The 16889-nt window shown below is 36.7% G+C and overlaps 8 protein-coding genes across 8 annotated transcripts; 5 read left to right on the top strand and 3 right to left on the bottom strand. All coding sequences in view use genetic code 12, as the record gives it.

Annotated features, from left to right (window-relative positions):
• Window positions 1-1173: 1173 nt before the first annotated feature.
• On the bottom strand, window positions 1174-1563 carry HTB1_1 (histone H2B; the record flags this gene model as incomplete). Its single annotated transcript, XM_006688046.1, has 1 exon — window positions 1174-1563. The coding sequence occupies one exon, from the start codon at window positions 1561-1563 to the stop codon at window positions 1174-1176; it is 390 nt and encodes a 129-aa protein (XP_006688109.1).
• A 550-nt stretch (window positions 1564-2113) lies between these two features.
• Window positions 2114-2503, top strand: HTA1_1 (histone H2A; the record flags this gene model as incomplete). The annotated part of the gene is made up of 1 exon (XM_006688047.2): window positions 2114-2503. One exon carries the CDS (start codon window positions 2114-2116, stop codon window positions 2501-2503), a length of 390 nt encoding a protein of 129 aa, XP_006688110.1.
• A 200-nt stretch (window positions 2504-2703) lies between these two features.
• Window positions 2704-3156, top strand: PSN45_000645 (uncharacterized protein; the record flags this gene model as incomplete). Its single annotated transcript, XM_006688820.2, has 2 exons — window positions 2704-3003; window positions 3076-3156. The coding sequence occupies 2 exons, from the start codon at window positions 2704-2706 to the stop codon at window positions 3154-3156; spliced, it is 381 nt and encodes a 126-aa protein (XP_006688883.1).
• Window positions 3157-3317: 161 nt separating this feature from the next.
• On the bottom strand, window positions 3318-3833 carry PSN45_000646 (magnesium-dependent phosphatase-1; the record flags this gene model as incomplete). Its single annotated transcript, XM_006688048.2, has 1 exon — window positions 3318-3833. The coding sequence occupies one exon, from the start codon at window positions 3831-3833 to the stop codon at window positions 3318-3320; it is 516 nt and encodes a 171-aa protein (XP_006688111.1).
• A 183-nt stretch (window positions 3834-4016) lies between these two features.
• PSN45_000647 (uncharacterized protein) lies at window positions 4017-6488 on the top strand (the record flags this gene model as incomplete). The annotated part of the gene is made up of 1 exon (XM_006688049.1): window positions 4017-6488. The coding sequence occupies one exon, from the start codon at window positions 4017-4019 to the stop codon at window positions 6486-6488; it is 2472 nt and encodes an 823-aa protein (XP_006688112.1).
• Window positions 6489-6660: 172 nt separating this feature from the next.
• On the top strand, window positions 6661-7614 carry NHP10 (non-histone protein; the record flags this gene model as incomplete). The annotated part of the gene is made up of 2 exons (XM_066157496.1): window positions 6661-6694; window positions 6758-7614. 2 exons carry the CDS (start codon window positions 6661-6663, stop codon window positions 7612-7614), a joined length of 891 nt encoding a protein of 296 aa, XP_066013593.1.
• Window positions 7615-7684: 70 nt separating this feature from the next.
• UTP20 (U3 snoRNP protein) lies at window positions 7685-15307 on the bottom strand (the record flags this gene model as incomplete). The annotated part of the gene is made up of 1 exon (XM_066157497.1): window positions 7685-15307. The coding sequence occupies one exon, from the start codon at window positions 15305-15307 to the stop codon at window positions 7685-7687; it is 7623 nt and encodes a 2540-aa protein (XP_066013594.1).
• Window positions 15308-15471: 164 nt separating this feature from the next.
• On the top strand, window positions 15472-16734 carry RMD1 (sporulation protein rmd1; the record flags this gene model as incomplete). Its single annotated transcript, XM_006688053.1, has 1 exon — window positions 15472-16734. The coding sequence occupies one exon, from the start codon at window positions 15472-15474 to the stop codon at window positions 16732-16734; it is 1263 nt and encodes a 420-aa protein (XP_006688116.1).
• Between the last annotated feature and the right edge of the window lie 155 nt (window positions 16735-16889).

Consider the following 16889-nt stretch of genomic DNA (forward strand, 5'->3'; position numbering starts at 1 on the left):
TAGATTATCTGTTCGGAATCACTTATGAAAATCATAACCGGAACTGTACCTGTCGTCCTCAGCATTTGCACGAGAGGTCAAGTACGCACAGCGTACGTATCAAATTAGACCCCTATTCTATAGACTCCTGTTTTTGCTGTATTTCCTTAATCAAAATTGGAACCTCGGGTGAATGCTCTTCCATTAGAATTATCTTGTAAGCGTCTTTTCAGTGGCTCGATTTCCATTAGTCAGTACCCAGTGTATTGTTTGTCTGATTCGAACGACCAGGAATACCCAATACAATTGATACGAGCAAGATTTAGATTATGCTTAATGCTATTGTTACCTCAAAGTGGAAACTTATCCTTCCCAATAAGAATTACTCCTTGCTTGTGTAGATTTAGACCTTTGTTCAAACCAAGTGGAAAATTATATAGTCTAATCGTAGCACGTATTGTTTACATTCTTTGGTTACTGTTGATGAGCTACAGGCTACATCTTGATTTTCTTCTACTTCCAGTATTCATATTTGCCCTGTTTTTGAACACTGGTCTATACAAATCACTCTTTCTTCGAAATTGGAGTCAATAGCTTTTTATACTATAATGCTGAAGATTCCTATTACTTCATTCACTGTCTTAAGCATAGGCGTTATTGAAAGTACTTTATTGGTTCTTAAAACATTCCCTCTAACTCCCCTAAAAATATTCTTTAATCTAGTTTTTAGCAAAATTTGTTTACTTTTTGTGATATTCACAAAAAAGAGAATCAATTCTAAAAACCAAAAAGGTTCTGGATGGAAGCAGAGAACTCAAATTGTACGAGAAATAAACGACTCAGACCATTAGACTAAGAGTGTAATTCAGAGGATCAGTAAATGAAAAAGAAGGAATCAGAAATGTTATTATTTGGTATTATATATTTAGGTGCAATCCAAGTTTACAATCATAATATTATATAAATAATAAAGGCAAAGAAAAAAAGGAAAGAAAGCTTCATCAACACTGCTAGTCTCAAAATTAGGTTACTTTTGAGTAAATGACGTCCGTAGCAAAATACGAAATGCCAAAAAATAGCAAAAGCTGTATTGCAAAAAGAGTACAATCTCAAAGACAGATCTCCATTTTTAAGCCAAAGAACTATATTTACTAATATACAAAATATTACACATAAAAATAACCGGGATCAGATTTAGTTAGCAGCAGAGGAGTACTTGGTAACCGCTCTGGTACCTTCGGAAACAGCGTGCTTAGCTAATTCACCTGGTAAGATCAATCTAACGGCAGTTTGGATTTCTCTAGCAGAAATAGTAGACTTCTTGTTGTAAGCAGCCAACTTAGAAGCTTCACCAGCAATTCTTTCGAAAATATCGTTAACAAAAGAGTTCATGATTGACATGGCCTTTTGGGAAATACCAGTATCTGGGTGAGTTTGTTTCAAAACCTTGTAAATATAAGAAGAGTAGGTTTCCTTTCTGGTCTTGGTTCTCTTCTTAGCATCAGTAGAGGCGGTTTTCTTAGCAGCTGGTTTCTTTTCAGCTGGAGCTTTAGAGGCAGGTTTCTTTTCAGCTTTTGGGGCCATTTTAATCAATTAGTTTGTGGTATCAAAATTCGAAAGAAAAAAGAGAAAAACACTCGGGGGAAATTCCAAAGTTTATATAATGATCTAGTGAACGGTAGAAAAACAAATCAAAATAAACACAGTATGAGTAGAAAGTGAAGCCACCGTTCTACATTATGCATTCATGCATGCTGTTGTTGTTGTTACTGTTTACTTTTTAGCGGGTCCAACCTTGGTTAGGGTTCGCGAGGACGTGTCGGGAATGCGTTCCAGAAAATACACTTATCATTCTGAAATAAACCCAAAGGAGGGACTCCAGCAGAATGATTTTTACGCGTAGCCCAAAGTAAATTCAACAGAAAAAGTTAGACCAAGAGACTTCATGTAAGCGATGACCATTGCAAGGATACCAAAATAAACAATTGATACTTTAATCAGCCTCTGGTTTTAGTGTGGTATCTAATTTCATATTAGTGCGTTTGCTATAGAATGGCACCTATATAAGAGAACCTAGTTGTCATCATTTTTTCTTCTTTTTAGTTTTTATATCTTTAAACACTAATTTATTAAAATGTCGGGAGGTAAAGGTAAAGCTTCAACAAGCGAAAAAGCATCAACATCAAGATCAGCTAAGGCAGGTTTGACTTTCCCAGTTGGAAGAGTCCACAGATTGTTGAGAAAGGGTAACTACGCTCAAAGAGTTGGTTCTGGTGCCCCAGTGTACTTGACCTCTGTTTTGGAATACTTGTCTGCTGAAATTTTAGAATTGGCTGGTAACGCTGCCAGAGATAACAAGAAATCAAGAATTATTCCAAGACACTTGCAATTAGCAATCAGAAATGACGAGGAATTGAACAAGTTGTTGGGCGATGTTACCATCGCTCAAGGTGGTGTTTTGCCAAACATTCACCAGAACTTGTTGCCAAAGAAGTCTGGTAAGAAAGAATCTCAAGAATTATAGTTAATCAACTACTTCTTTTTGTGTATTATAATGTATATTAATAAATGATTGAATTGATTTTGAATTTTGCAACCAGAAAGTCGAAATCGGTCTGCGCACATCATCGCGCCCAGTAGCCTAATTAAGATTGTCAGATGATCAAGTGATAAGACTAATTTTGTTAAACTTTTACATAGTTTTTTTACACGGCCCATAGCTCCATGTCCTTATCATTGAAACCTAAGTCAAATAGACTCAAGAACGTCACCATAACCTCCGCTGTGATAGTGGGTGCTTCCTTAGTCATTCTCAATACTTTCCCTCACTTGAAGCAGTCCTTGTATGACTATTTCACCCAATCAAAGGATGGAAGTGATGAAGAAGACGTGAATGCCCCAATTGAACTCTCTAGCGAAGAATTGGCCGAGGGAGATAAAGTATCATCTAAGGATATAGCAGAAGAGAGTATAGTGGACGTGAATGAGTGGTCCAATGATGATTTGAAGAGCTGGTTAAAGAAGGTACGTGTGGAGTAGTCGGATGTGCCGCTGCAATATCATTTAACTATTAATCCTGTTACTAACTGACACAAGAAAGAAGTCAACACTCCCCAAGATGCTAGTCATTCTAACCTTGTTTCCCTTGTTAAGTCAATCCAAGAAGATTTTGACTAACCAGTTTATACTTGATTTTACGGTTCTTCAGTGTTTAGTAAAGCTTTTCTTCATCGTACAGAACTTCATCCTAAGGCGATAAAACTGATGCCACAGGGATGATGTATATGGATGAAAATTAATGCACTGTATTATATCTATATAAATTGAATAATTACTTTCTAATTGTAATACTTCTTCAAACCCTTCTCAAAGATGTCTCTAGTCAATCCCAAATCTGTATCTCTAATATATACGAAATTGCATCCAATAGAATTTACATCTTTGTTTCTGTATTCATCATCAAATAAAATGAATTCTCCATTCCTTAACTCTTGTTCCATTCCCAATTCCCTTGCCGCTTCCATAATATGTTTAGTTTTAGATCCAGTACCCCACTGGCTTGAATCAAAAAACTTATACATTGGTGTACCATCTATGTTGATGTGATTGATTAACTGCTTTGCAATATGTACGGTAGGAGTTCTACTAGCACTTATGATTTTCACACCATTTTCGCTTAGCTCTTTAATAATCAGGGGGACATCCGGATACAAAGCAAGCTTATAACCATAACTGTCGATAATTTCATCGGGCCGATGATTTTTTAAGGGTAATTCAATATGGACATCACACCAACATGGCCATAAGGTATAGTCTAAGTCAAATACTACTGCCTTAGGGTAATTACGGCTCATTATTTATACTGTTGAGTTGGCATCTCATGGGCGTGAGAAAAAAAAGTGGCAGCAAAAAGTGATGCGCACGACAACCTGGAGTAGTGTCACCATCTTATCATTACTTGAATTTAAACCAGGGGGCAAATTCTTATTTATCTACCTTTTTTTATTTTATTTCAAAGGCGATTATTACAGCACACCATGAGTGAAGATAGCATAGTTAAGGTCAAGATTACCTATGCAAAAGTCTTATCCAGAGATTCAGCCATTGAACAGAAGGAGATGTTAGTGGCTGCTGATAAGTTTGTGCCTTTGAAGACTAAACAGGACTTTCTCAACTTGTTAGTTGATGAAGGTATCCCTTTTCCATTGCAGAAGGAGAAAATCAAGCAGTATCATTTTGCTAGAAAATCTAAGAAGAGCAAACGTTATATCCCTTTGGAATCTTTAGATGATTTTAAATGTTTAGCAAGAAGTTTGAACGTTAAAGGACATATCAAGTTGACCATTAACGATCATTCTCCTTTGGAAGAGGACACTAAACGAAAATCATCTCCATCTGAGTCACCGAATGATTTCTTCAATAGAGCAGGTATTAACCTTAGCTCTTTGTCGGAATTGATCACGGAAGTTGCTGGGGACAAGTTTAGGGAAGTCTTATCAGAAGTCACTAAAGAATTTGCCACTTCTTTTCCTCCTTCGACTAAGGATATTAGAACCGAAGGAGAAACTCATACCAATGTAACTCCAGTTCTCCACCATAACGCATGTTGCGATTACTGCAGTGGTGACGTTGATGAGCCCATTAAAGGAGCAAGATTCAAGTGTTTAGTTTGTCCAAATTACGATTTGTGTGAAGCTTGTGAAAATGTGTTCCTGAAAACAAGACTCTCTTACAAGGGCCACTCATATTTGCATCCAACTATGAAGGTCGCTGAGCCTGATTCTTACGAGATCAACAGAGATGTTCTTCACAACATCCCTTCTCAAAGTTCAGAAGAAGTGAGAATCATTTGTGACCGCTGTTCTAACAGATTAACATCACACCAACCAAGTTTCAGATGCACAGAATGTTCTGATTTCGATTTGTGTCCTTCTTGTTATAACACACATATTTGCAATCAAGAAACAATTGGAGGACATAAGCCTTGTCACCTTATGTTTGAAATGGGTGAACAAAAGAGAGCAAAAGCTAGCTATTACAAGGATGACAAGTCGGGGGATGGTTTCTTGGATATTGACATAGGATCCTGCTCTACATTCCTTTCAACTTCTGTGAAGTCTATGTTACTGGATGGTGTTCCTGCTTTCGTCAAGAAATTGGAGAGGCTCTTTGAAGACTCAAGAAGATTCCGCGAGTTAATGGATTTGGTTGAAGTGCCAGAGGGTAGCGAGTTAGAAGATGACTTGAAGCTCACAATTTTAAAGAGCCTTATTACTGGAAACAGCCACTCTTCGTTCGAAAGTGGTTCTCCTGCTGTGGATGAAACTTTCATGGAAGATGCGAGTTCAGTGGTCGAAGAAGAAGGAATTGGAAACAATCCACCTGATTATGAGTTAATCAACTCAGCAAAGGAAGAGGTGGAAGGAAGTGTAGTTCATTTGAAAGTCAAGAGATTTGGCCCTCAATCAAAGATTTTCTCCATTCAGTTGATTAATTCTTCTACACACTACTTTCCGCCTGGCGATATTTTATTCGAGTTCGTTGATAACGATTCCCGAGAAATGATTGTGGTCAAGAATGCCAATGCTATTGCTCCCTCTAAATCCAGATTCTATAACTTGAAGGGTGAAGTTGAGAAATTCATTGGGAAGAATATTAAAATCACCAGCAATAATGATGACTTTGTCATGCAAGGTGTCTTCAACGAGTCCGAATCCACTTTAGTGGTTACCAGATCAAGATTACCTTCATTTTCCCGCGTCACACCTATGGAAGAAAGCGATTCAGAAGCAGGAAATTTGGAGAAGGTCTCTGTTGACTTAGCATTAAAATCTAACGGCATGGCTCAGGTTACGATTTTGAACAATACTGAAAATGCCATCGATTGTTCTGATTTGACTATCAAGGTGCTTAACTTTTTGGGAAATTCAATTTGTAAAGTTTTGGTGCATAAGAGACATGGAATTGAACCAGGTAAGTCCTCCAAGTTCAATATTGCGTTGAATGCCGCCCATTTGAAACATCCCTTCCAATTAGTCTTGACCAACAGTGATTTCAGAGCTGTGAGCGACTTATCCATGAAGAATTTGTCAGGTGATTTCAAGGTTGAGAGAGGATGGTCGATCACAAATTCTAAAAGCCCCGAAAGATCAATCTCAGAGTTCGATGGGTCTTCTTCGTCTACAGAATCAGAAATTAACGAAAGCGAATTCGAGAACTTTTCAAAGAACAATATAGGTTCTACCAGCTCGATGGTTTTACCAAGCTTGCCAAAGGAGTCTATTGAGAAGCTTTCAACATCCGTCTACATTGATGCAAAGTTAGATGCCGAGAGACGGGAAGAAATGGGATCGGTAACTGAAAGTGAGACGGACCGCTCTTCCCGGTCTCCATTTCAAGATAAGGACCAAGATATGTTGATTGATGTCAGTGACACAGATGATTTTGAATTGGGATCTGATTATGAGATTTTAACACCAACTGTTTCCAATTATAATTATGCTGGATAGAGAATTGCTCGATGATATTTCTCAGGGTTCGGTGATGGCGGTTTAAGCTTATTTTTCTAGTATTTAGGTAGTTATTTGTAATTGTTTGATTTTTCTCTCACTGAAAATTATAACGCGCAGTGAATAGAAAAGTAGGAAAAGGTTCAAGGAGGAATTTTATTTAGCTTTTATGATGACTACTAAAGATCTGGCCCCGGAAAGCGAAGGTATGTATCATCGTTAGTACTAGTAATAGAAAGAATGTGGTTGATTACTAACCAAATTCATAGAGCAAAAGTATAGATTGAAATGCAAAGACTTGAAGAGAAGAATAGATGAAGTTGACCAAAGCAATGAATTGGTTACCTTAGCAATCAATAGAACTAAATCATCTATACGTCGCTTGAGATTGGAATATTCTATATTATTGGAGCGTTTGGAAACAAATTCTGTTAGTTTTCCCGATACATTGGAAGAAATGTCACCTCCACCTTCTCCGTCATTGGATTTGAATGAGAAAGCGAAGTCAGGAAACAAGAGACCGAAGAAACTGACTGCGCCTAAAGGTACTTTGAAAAACCGTATAAGAGACCCAAATCTTCCCAAAAGACCGACAAACGCATATTTGATATTCTGTGAGCTGGAGAAAGAAAGAATCAAGAATGAAACTGGTGATAGTTCCTTATCTTCAGTTCATGATTTGGGTAAGAACCTAGTGGAAGCCTGGAAAAACTTAGATGAGGAGGCTCGCAAGCCTTATCATAAGATATTTGAGGATGAAAAAGCTAGATACAGAAGGGAGATGATTGCTTACAGTTTAAAAAATAGTGATCCGTTGGATGCAACCCGAGCTGATACAGAAGGTGAAATAGATCTAGATGGCGAGGCAGAAGTTGAAGGCAATGAAGATAATGACTTAGACAATGAAAATGATCAAACCAATATCATCAATGAAGACGACAATGGTGCGTCCTATGCAGAAGTGTCTATTAAGGAAGAGGGAAGGAAAGACGAAAAAATTTCAAGAAGTGACGTTGCTTTAGAAACACAGCCACAATCAGAGACACAACCAGGAGTGCAGCAAAAATTAATACCAGAATTGAAATCAGAGCCAAGTATTGACACACAGCTGAATCAACGTGTTTAGTAAAATCTATAGTCGTTGTTTTTATATTATGCAGATCTCTTCTATGTATTTACGTATATGATGGGACAACTTAATAACGCTTTCTCTTAGAATGGTAATAACCATTTTCATCTTTTTCATGCTTTCTCTTCTCTCTTGATTTTTCGTGTTTCTTGAGCTTCCTTCTGGCAGAAATGTCCGGATTTGTGACAGCTAGTTGTGCTCTTCTAGTTCTCCTTTCTTGTCTCCTCAAATAGATTGTTCTTTGAACGTCAGCATAAACCTGACTATATGTACTGGAACCCATTTTATTCTCGAGCATTTGTAAGCATTCACCAGCTATTTCAACCAAATCGGGTTCAACATTTCCGTTCGAATTGGTGTCAACGTAATTATACAATGATAAAACCAACTCCTCAGACACCAGTACTACAAATTCATCATCGAAGATTTGTATCAACATTGCACATAACTTAATGGTAGACTTTTTCGATGACAATGAATTGTGAGAATCTTGTCTTATGGTAGAACAGGCTCTGTGTATCAAGAATTCATTAGCAAGTTCATACTTTTTACTTTTCCTTATCTCATTTTTCTCAACTGAATCATTGTCTTCGTGAGCTTGGTTGTGTATAAATTGGGTATTATTCTTCATCCACCTCATTGCTATTAAAACCAAGTTCTTGATTATTTGATTACCGAGATCATCTGATACTCCAGGCGCACTCATTTGATGTAACAATCTATAGGCAATGGTCTGAACTTCATAGTCACTGATTTTGAACAGACATTTGTCTAAATTGGACAATAGAACACCGATGAGTCTAGAAGAACTTAACCTTACCCATGAATGAGGAAACAACAATGTGTTGATAATAGTTTTCCAAATGCCTTTATAAGCTTCACCTACAACCTTGCGTTTCTCTTTGTTGCAAATGGTAGCAAAAATGTTTAAACAAGAGTAAACCAATTGCCATTCAACGTCCTCAGCATTAGAAACATCACTCAGAGTCTGGCTATCCGATTTTTCAAAAACTTCTTTTAACTTCTGGAAGACAAGGTCATCTATATCACCACTTTTGCCGAGCCCAAATTGATTGAAGTACACTTTATAGACATTGAGGGCACACCTTGTCAAGATTGTGTTTTGGTCTTGTTTCAACCAAGCAGTCAAATACTGCTCAATCTGTTCAAGCTTTGATTCACTCGAGTTTTGCATCATCTTCGTAATGATCATGGAGGACATCTCTCTGCACCTACTCGAGTCATCATTAACCAAGATATTAGCCAAAGCCACAAAGAACGAGGAAGATACTTTATTCAACAATTCTTCCCCACTCTTTTCGACAATTGAATTAATCAACTCCAATACTGATTGTCTTCCATCTTGAGTAGCATAACCTAAATTATTGACCAAAAACTTGAACTGCTTTTCGAGTTTACCTCTACCCTGATCATACTCCATCAAAAACTGAAAGAAAATACTTCTAGCTATTTCCCTGATTTCTCGATTATGGTTCACGATCATGATTTTTGATACAACATCCATTACATCGTATACTTCAGGGAGTAAAATGTGTTGAGATACGACAGCTTTTAAAAAGTTGAAAGCTAACCCCTGAGTTTTGGGTTCTTCTAAATCAGGTAGTATCCTTTCTAAGACATAGCTGATGGCAGAATCTTTGAGGTTAACATCAGACTTGTGCCTAATCAAGGTGGTCAATAATTTGAGACTGGATTGACAGACTTCGTTCGTGGTGTTAGGACTGTCCTTGATGAAGGTCAAAGCTTTCCTGGCGCATTTCTTGAAGACCTGATTTGTTTCATCAGGAAAAGGAAGCTGAACAAAAGTGTGGAGCAACCTCAAGCAGGTTGAAATCAAACCCTCATGGCCCGAGTTGATACCCTCTTCTAATAAGGGAATAAATTGTTGCATGCTACTAACAGTCAACAAAGAAGAATGCCTCGAAATGGCTGCCCTCAAAAGTTCAAATGAAAATCTTTGAAGCGTGAACTTGTACTGACTAAAGTCTGATTGAATCTTTAACGGCCTGGCATTCAATTTGACCATGAAATGACCAGTAGTCTCAAAATTGAGTTTATCACCGATGCATTGGTTTTTTTTACCATTAGTTTCCTCAAATATACCACTTGATTGCCTGTTTATCTGGTAGCTCAAAATAAGAATATTTCTTGAATCAGACTCTTCGTTATGATTGAGTCCCAAAGCATACCTTCTCAATAGTTCATCCAACTTATTTTGCATTTTTAAGGAGATCCTTTCTTGCAAAATTAGCTTTGCTGGGTCAATTATTTGATTGAATGTGGTTAAGGATATATTTGCTGTTAGCATTTCTCCGGAGTCAAAACTTTTTTTGTATTTGACTTCTTTCATCTTGCTGGTATAGCCTTCTGCATCTTTTTCTTGCCCGGCTGCACCAAATATATCTTCCATGATAATTTCAACAATGAGAGTGACAGAATCATCTAGATCACCATGCACCAAATTATCCATTATAGAAACCAATAGGGAGTGCATGGTATAACTCAAAACATGAATCTGAGAGCCTCTCGTTAAAGCACTCTTGAGTTCTTGCAACAAGAATTTGAAGTATTTTGCACCTAAACTACTAGCAATTTTGCAAAGGGACTTTCTTGAAGAATCTCTTAGTTCTTCTGACCTGGATCTCAAAACTTGGCAAGTGGATGTCAATAAACCTGGCAATTGTTCATCAATTTTTGTTTCAGGAAGGCATTTAACTAGATTTACCAAAGCTTCTGATAATACAATCCTGTTAACAATTGTTTCATCATTACGCTCATTTAAAATCTTCTGCAAAATTGGCATGATGTCCCCAAGAATGAAAGTATCAACAAGACTTTCGTCTTTTGGAAACTCCTTGAGCCCATCAGTTCCCAGTTCTGAACTTATTCTTCTCGAATTAATTGACACAAATAGGGACAGTGAAACCTCGACAACAACGTGAACGCAGGTTCTAAGGTTCTCTGGAGGAGAGACTCTTAGTTTAGCAATATATCTCTTGAAGAATGATTTGATCTGATTCCAAGAAACGTTTCTAATTAAGAGACCTAAGGAAGTCACTGCTTCATTGGAAATATTCCGCATCTTCTCATCGGTATTATAGGCATAATTCTCAATGATAGGAAGAATATAATGAGAAATAGACCCAGCTTCTAAATTTTCTCTTAGTTCGCCAACCCTTCTTATAGCTCTTTGTCGACGATGTAATTGAATGTGATTGATGTTGGCAAAAAAACTAGCTTCCTGATCGTGTTCAAACAATAAAACTCTCATATCGTCTAGATCGGTGAAATGTTTAGAATTTTTCACACAGTAGGCCAAAACGTTAATGTATTCTGTTTGAATTGCCTCAACGGTCAACTTCAAACCATCCCTGATTTCAGGAAGGATTATCGTTTTGAACAACTCGATTAATTCAGAAGCCTCTACTATTGTTTGACGACTAGAATAGGCATCAATAAAGTGATTTAACACGTAACCAGCATTTGTTCTGATGATGAGTTCTTCTTCATCATTAATAAAGAATAAAGCACAATAAAGAATTGGTAGCCACTGGACAGGAGATAGCGTTAAATAGAAGGTATCGTTAATATCCTTGTAGGCTTTCAAAACAGCTTCGTAGTTTGGCTCGCCCAATCTATTACTCGAGCTATTGATTGCATAAGAGTTCATTCCATCCAATAACTCGCCCACAATGATTAAATCAGTAAATTTAGAACCTAAACTTTTGAAAACTTCGACCAAATTGGTACGAATAGATTTCTCCTTATATGTCCTGAAGCTTCTAGAAAGTATCTTGTAATACTGAAAGAAATCGTCCAATGAACCATTGTAATCGTTAATCAAAATCGAAAGTGACAAAAGAATCTTCTCCCTATCATCTAAAGCTACCTTGTTTGGAGGTTTATTGAACACTTTGCACAAGGAATCAATCAAGGAATTTCTGGTACTATCATCAACAATGTAATCGCCATCTATCAAAAGTAATAAGATTGTCACAGATTTGTTAATGACCTCAATATCCAAGGTCGAACCAATTATGTCAGGTAAATTCTTCAACAAAGACTCAACCAAAATAGCCAACAAAGTAATGAAACTGTCATCCTCAGTTTCCCTAAAGGGCGATTGCAAGCAATCAATGGCAAATCCTAAAGCAACAGCAACAACAGGATCTTTAGCTTTCCTATTTTCAAGTAAACTTATAATCGCCCTCGAAGGTTTGAGGTCATCAACCATTAAGAACTTGCTGATGCTGGGGAGTTTGAGCCAGCTTACCATCATCATTGTTAATGATGATGGTTGTTGAAGGTTCTCCCTGTCAAAATTATTTAATCTTGGCTTAATGATGTTGGAATAAATGGAGTTGAAATACTTTGGCCAATCATATAATTCACCAAAATTCTTGAAAAGAGTATTTAGACATCTCAAACCTAGTTGACGAATACGCTTGGCAGATTTTATTTCGTTCCTCAGATCGTTGACATCTTCCTGGACACCCTCATCGTCGTTTATGTTCTCCTCGTCTTCTGCTTCAAAGTTATCTTCACCAGCAGTATTTATTCTCAACTGAGCGACTGAGATAGAATAAACCAAGGGATCAATAGATGTGGACAAAGCATTCGCAAAATTGAAGCCCAAAACATCATACAATTCATACAAGAGGGCAACGAACCCATTTATTCTTTTGATGTTTGAAAAATCGTCCATGCTGATCGAATTGAGATCCTTGAAGCCAATTTTATCATAACCTAACTTCAAGAATGCAATAATATGTTCTTGGTTCAAAGAAGGCAAGATGTTGATAACAGCATTCTTCCTGGATGCCTTGCTATTACTTTTTGCTCCACCCTGAACTCTTCCAAACAAGATACGCAATATCAATGGCATTAAAACATCCATATCTTCAGCTTCAATTGAGGAATCCTGCTCATTAGTGATAAACTTTGTCAATTCATCCTTGAATAGCGTATCATCTAATAAATTTTTCAAATTATCCCTATAATTAGAAAGGGAGTGTATTTTATAGTTGAGAATGACATCCAATGCTAATTTTTGGCTCACTAATCGTTGGCTTGTTAAAATGTTCAATAGCAACTGGTATAACCTGTCAGCATCCTTAATTGTTTTCAAAGACTTGAATTTTGTGAAGGTGGTCAACAAAAGGTTTCTGTCTTTCATGCCCCAGTCTTGGGAGCATGTTCTATCTAAGATCAACCCTGATACACTCTGGTTGTTTGATTCAGCTAGCTCAGGAATTTTGTGCCAACATTCAATAGCCAACGCTCTCATTCTTTCTTCATAAACCATATTAGTACTGAAACTCTGGGAAAGCGAGATAAGGACCTGGAAACCACTTCTGAAATGCCTATAAGAATTTTCCAACAAACTATTGAAGCTGGAGGTTATTCTATCATCATTGAATGAGAGATCAGTTTCAGGGATACTGTCATCCACCAACATATCATCATCACCGTAGACAAGATAGTCTGTGTCTTGATTGAGGTAATCAAAAGTCACAAATTGATAAGAAAGCTTCCACAAGTACTTCTCACAAACCCCCACAATTCTAGGTAAATTTTCGAACACAGCTGCCCAACATGGTTGAAATCTGTTATTTAAAATTCCGAAAAAGTAATTGGAAATTATTTTGCAATCTAAGTCACTCTTGTTTTCCAAGCTATTGAACTGGTTTACCAACATTCTAATTCTCAATTGTATGTCTCTTGCATTACCCAATGTTAATGGAATTGTTTCAATAACTTTAATAGAACAGATGAATTCAGGACATTCTAAATCTTTCACAGTGAGAATCTTTATAATGAAATCAACAGAACTGAGTCTCAAGGTGGTATCATCCTTACTGAAATTGTCCGCTACTGAGCCAATGATCTCTAATATCTTGTTCTTTTTCATGCTATGAGAGGATTCGGTGACAACTTTAGAAAAGGCATCAAGGAAAACAGACGAAATCTTTAAGGAATCGAAGTTCGAGGACAAATAATCAATGAATGTCTCTGTGGGCTCAGTGAATGATATCAAGATCCCTATAAAATCCCCAATAAATAGTGATCCAGTCTTTAAACTTTGAACAAACTCTGCCAATGGAAGTTGTTTCACATTTTTCACATTGAATTTGACAACGTTTAGTTTCCAGTAGATGTTGAGCAAGTTTTCATGTTTGCTTACCTTTAGGTCTAAACTCTTAGTCAAGTACTCACACGTCTCTTCAGGAATTACCACCTGAAAAGTTGGATTCTTCATTAAGAATAATGACAATTGCCTCAAAATAGACTCATTTGTTGACGAGTTATTTATGAATTCTTGAAAAATTGTAGTTAGACCTAGATTCAAAAGCTTTTTTTCACAAATTTTTAATGTAGAATCCACAAAGGGTATAACCCGAGACCCATTTTGATACTTCATCAAAAATGCAAAAAGTTTTCTGAAGCTTTTGTTGATCGTTAGTAAGTCACAATTTCTTGTTAAGGTTGACAAACTGAACAAAAATGCATCAATATTTAAGTCTTTATTCATTTCCAAGATCTTATCACTGATTTGGTAAGCCATACTTATGATAGGTTCCCATGCAAGAACTTTCTTACCAGATTCTGAAAATACCAAGGTGATGAAAATTTCAATGATTTGTGTTAAATTTTCTTCCAGTAAGTGGCTGCTTGTCTCTAAGGAATATGTCATATGCTTCAAAGTAATGGAAATGAACTGTTCAACAGATTTTTGACTACCGTGTTGAAAAAGATTGGCTAGAACACCAGAAATTATGATATTGGAGTTCAAATTTGTAAAGCTGGTTTCAATAAGACGCTCATATATTATCGAAGCCTTAGAATGAAATGATTCTCCGGAAGAAGTTATGGCCTCTGAGAAAAGCACAATCAGGGAGTCTTTGAAGGTAATATTTTCCATTATAAGGTCAATCTTCTCAACTAACAAGTAGCGAACGACTTGAGATAATTGTTTTGAATCCATCTTTTTGATAATGAAAGACAATGCTTCAGAACAAAATCTGGATATATACTGTTGTTTGTTCATGCACAAGATTGGTAATAAGATCTCAAAAGATGGCTCGAAACTCTGTACCAAATCTCTTGAAAGGTACTTGAAGATAAATGTGAGGCAGTTAAATATCCACTCCAACAAGTTAGATGCATTGGTGTTATTTTGCAAGTCATTAGCTTTTATGTCTAGGGCGATGGTGGTTAACAATCTTAGAGTTTTTTCGTAATGCACCATAAAGTCTGATCCCAAATCATGAATGAATTGAGACAATACTTCCAATAATGCTTGAACAGAATGTGCATCGTATTTCTCAAGGTGCTTGTACAAAGAATCAAAGATACTTTGTTGATGGTATATCACCTGGGGTAAAGACTGGCACACCGACTTAATATCATCTGTGAAGCTTGTGAAATTGCCACTCAAATTAACTTCTTTCCAATGATGTAATGTGGATATGAAATGAGAGGAAGTATCTTCGACATCATCATAGACTCTCCTACTCAAATTCAAATTTGGTTCTATTTTTATGGAATCAACTCTGTCCTTGAAGGATTTGAATGCATGTTTTCTGGAAGATTGAGTCAATTTCTTACGCTTAGCGGTCTTATTATTGACCTTATGCTTCAGCTTATCAGCCTTCGTATGAGCAACCATAGTTAATCAAAGGATTTTACTTAATAATTGAGAAAGCTCATCTTGTTTCTCATCTCAAAAAAATAGTTCTCGCACTCTCTGCAGGTCAAAAAAACATTCTCGTCATAACTTAGAAGCTGAGCTAGACTTTGTTTATCTTTCTAAGGGAATTCGACAGACCAACAATGAATGGAAATACAGACAGGACCCCTCTATTGTCCAGTAACATAAATGAAAACCCATATAAACATATTGACAATGCCCATGAAGGTATTAATGATAACATTAACGATTCCACAATTCGCCAGGAGGGAAAGATAGACAAGAAAAGTAGGTCCAATGCTTCATCAAAAATAGGGCTCCAAAGAACGAGTAGAACTTCGCAGAAGATGAAACTTCTACCCGAAGAACCGCTATTAAAGGATGCTAGCTCTAAGAGGCTGGTGACTTCTGAAAGTAATAAAATATATACCCAAGTTGAAAGAATTACTGATGTTCCGGCCAGAAAAGATGCTGAAACCTTGGGAAAAGTGCACAGAGATTTGTTACCAAGAGTTACAGCATACTGTACATCCGGCTCATACCGAATGAAAGATTTGATGAGATGGTTGAAAGATAGAAAAAGAATTCACAACACTAATGTTAAGTTGTTTGACGATGTCCTATATACCCCGTTTACTTATAAAGATTGGAGGAGTGAAACAGATGATCAAGATAAAACCATAAGATTAGCTGATGAAGGTGGTGAAATAGATTTTGGGAAGCGTAACGAGATCTTCATTTTTGAATATGGGGTGGTTGTTATGTGGGGTTATTCGATAAGAGAAGAACAGTCATTTCTAATTGATATATCTAATTTTGAGAATGAGAAGCTAAGTAACGAAGATATACAGGTGGAGGAGTTCAACTACTATATCACAAAATCATACCAACCAAGAATTTATAATGATTTCATCACGATTAGTGACGATTCTAACTATATGTTGAAGCTAAGTATCAGTCATGCTATCAGTCAATCAGTCAAGATATCTTTATTTGAAGAATTGGTAAACAACACAATAGAGGATACTCAAGATATTCCTCAACAGATTGCAACCACCGGTAAAGTGGAGATGAACAGAAATGAAATTATGAAATCTATTGGTGAATTGTTTATCTTGAGAATCAATATAAATTTACATGGTTCTGTGCTAGATTCACCCGAATTGATGTGGGTCGAGCCGCAATTGGAACCAATTTATCAAGCAGTAAGGGGGTATTTGGAAATAAACGAGAGGGTAGAGCTATTGAACCAAAGGTTGGAGGTAATTAGTGACTTGTTGCAAATGTTGAAGGAACAGTTAGGTCAGACTCACGAAAAGAATCTAGAATACATTGTGATCATATTAGTTGGTATCGAAGTTCTTGTGAGTGCAATCAATATTATAGTAGATCTATTCACTTACTGATCCAGAACAAAGGTTCTGCTGTTGAAATCCTTATTAATATTCAGCTGATTTAGCTGTGTAGAAAATGTGGATAGGTTTTTGGAAAAAGCTTTTAGGCTATAATAATACTGAAGATCATTTTAATTTAATGACAAGATTTCACTCTACTTCATACT

This window comes from Yamadazyma tenuis, chromosome 1, assembly GCF_029203305.1.
Source record: "Yamadazyma tenuis chromosome 1, complete sequence".
Lineage (NCBI taxonomy): Eukaryota > Fungi > Ascomycota > Pichiomycetes > Serinales > Debaryomycetaceae > Yamadazyma > Yamadazyma tenuis.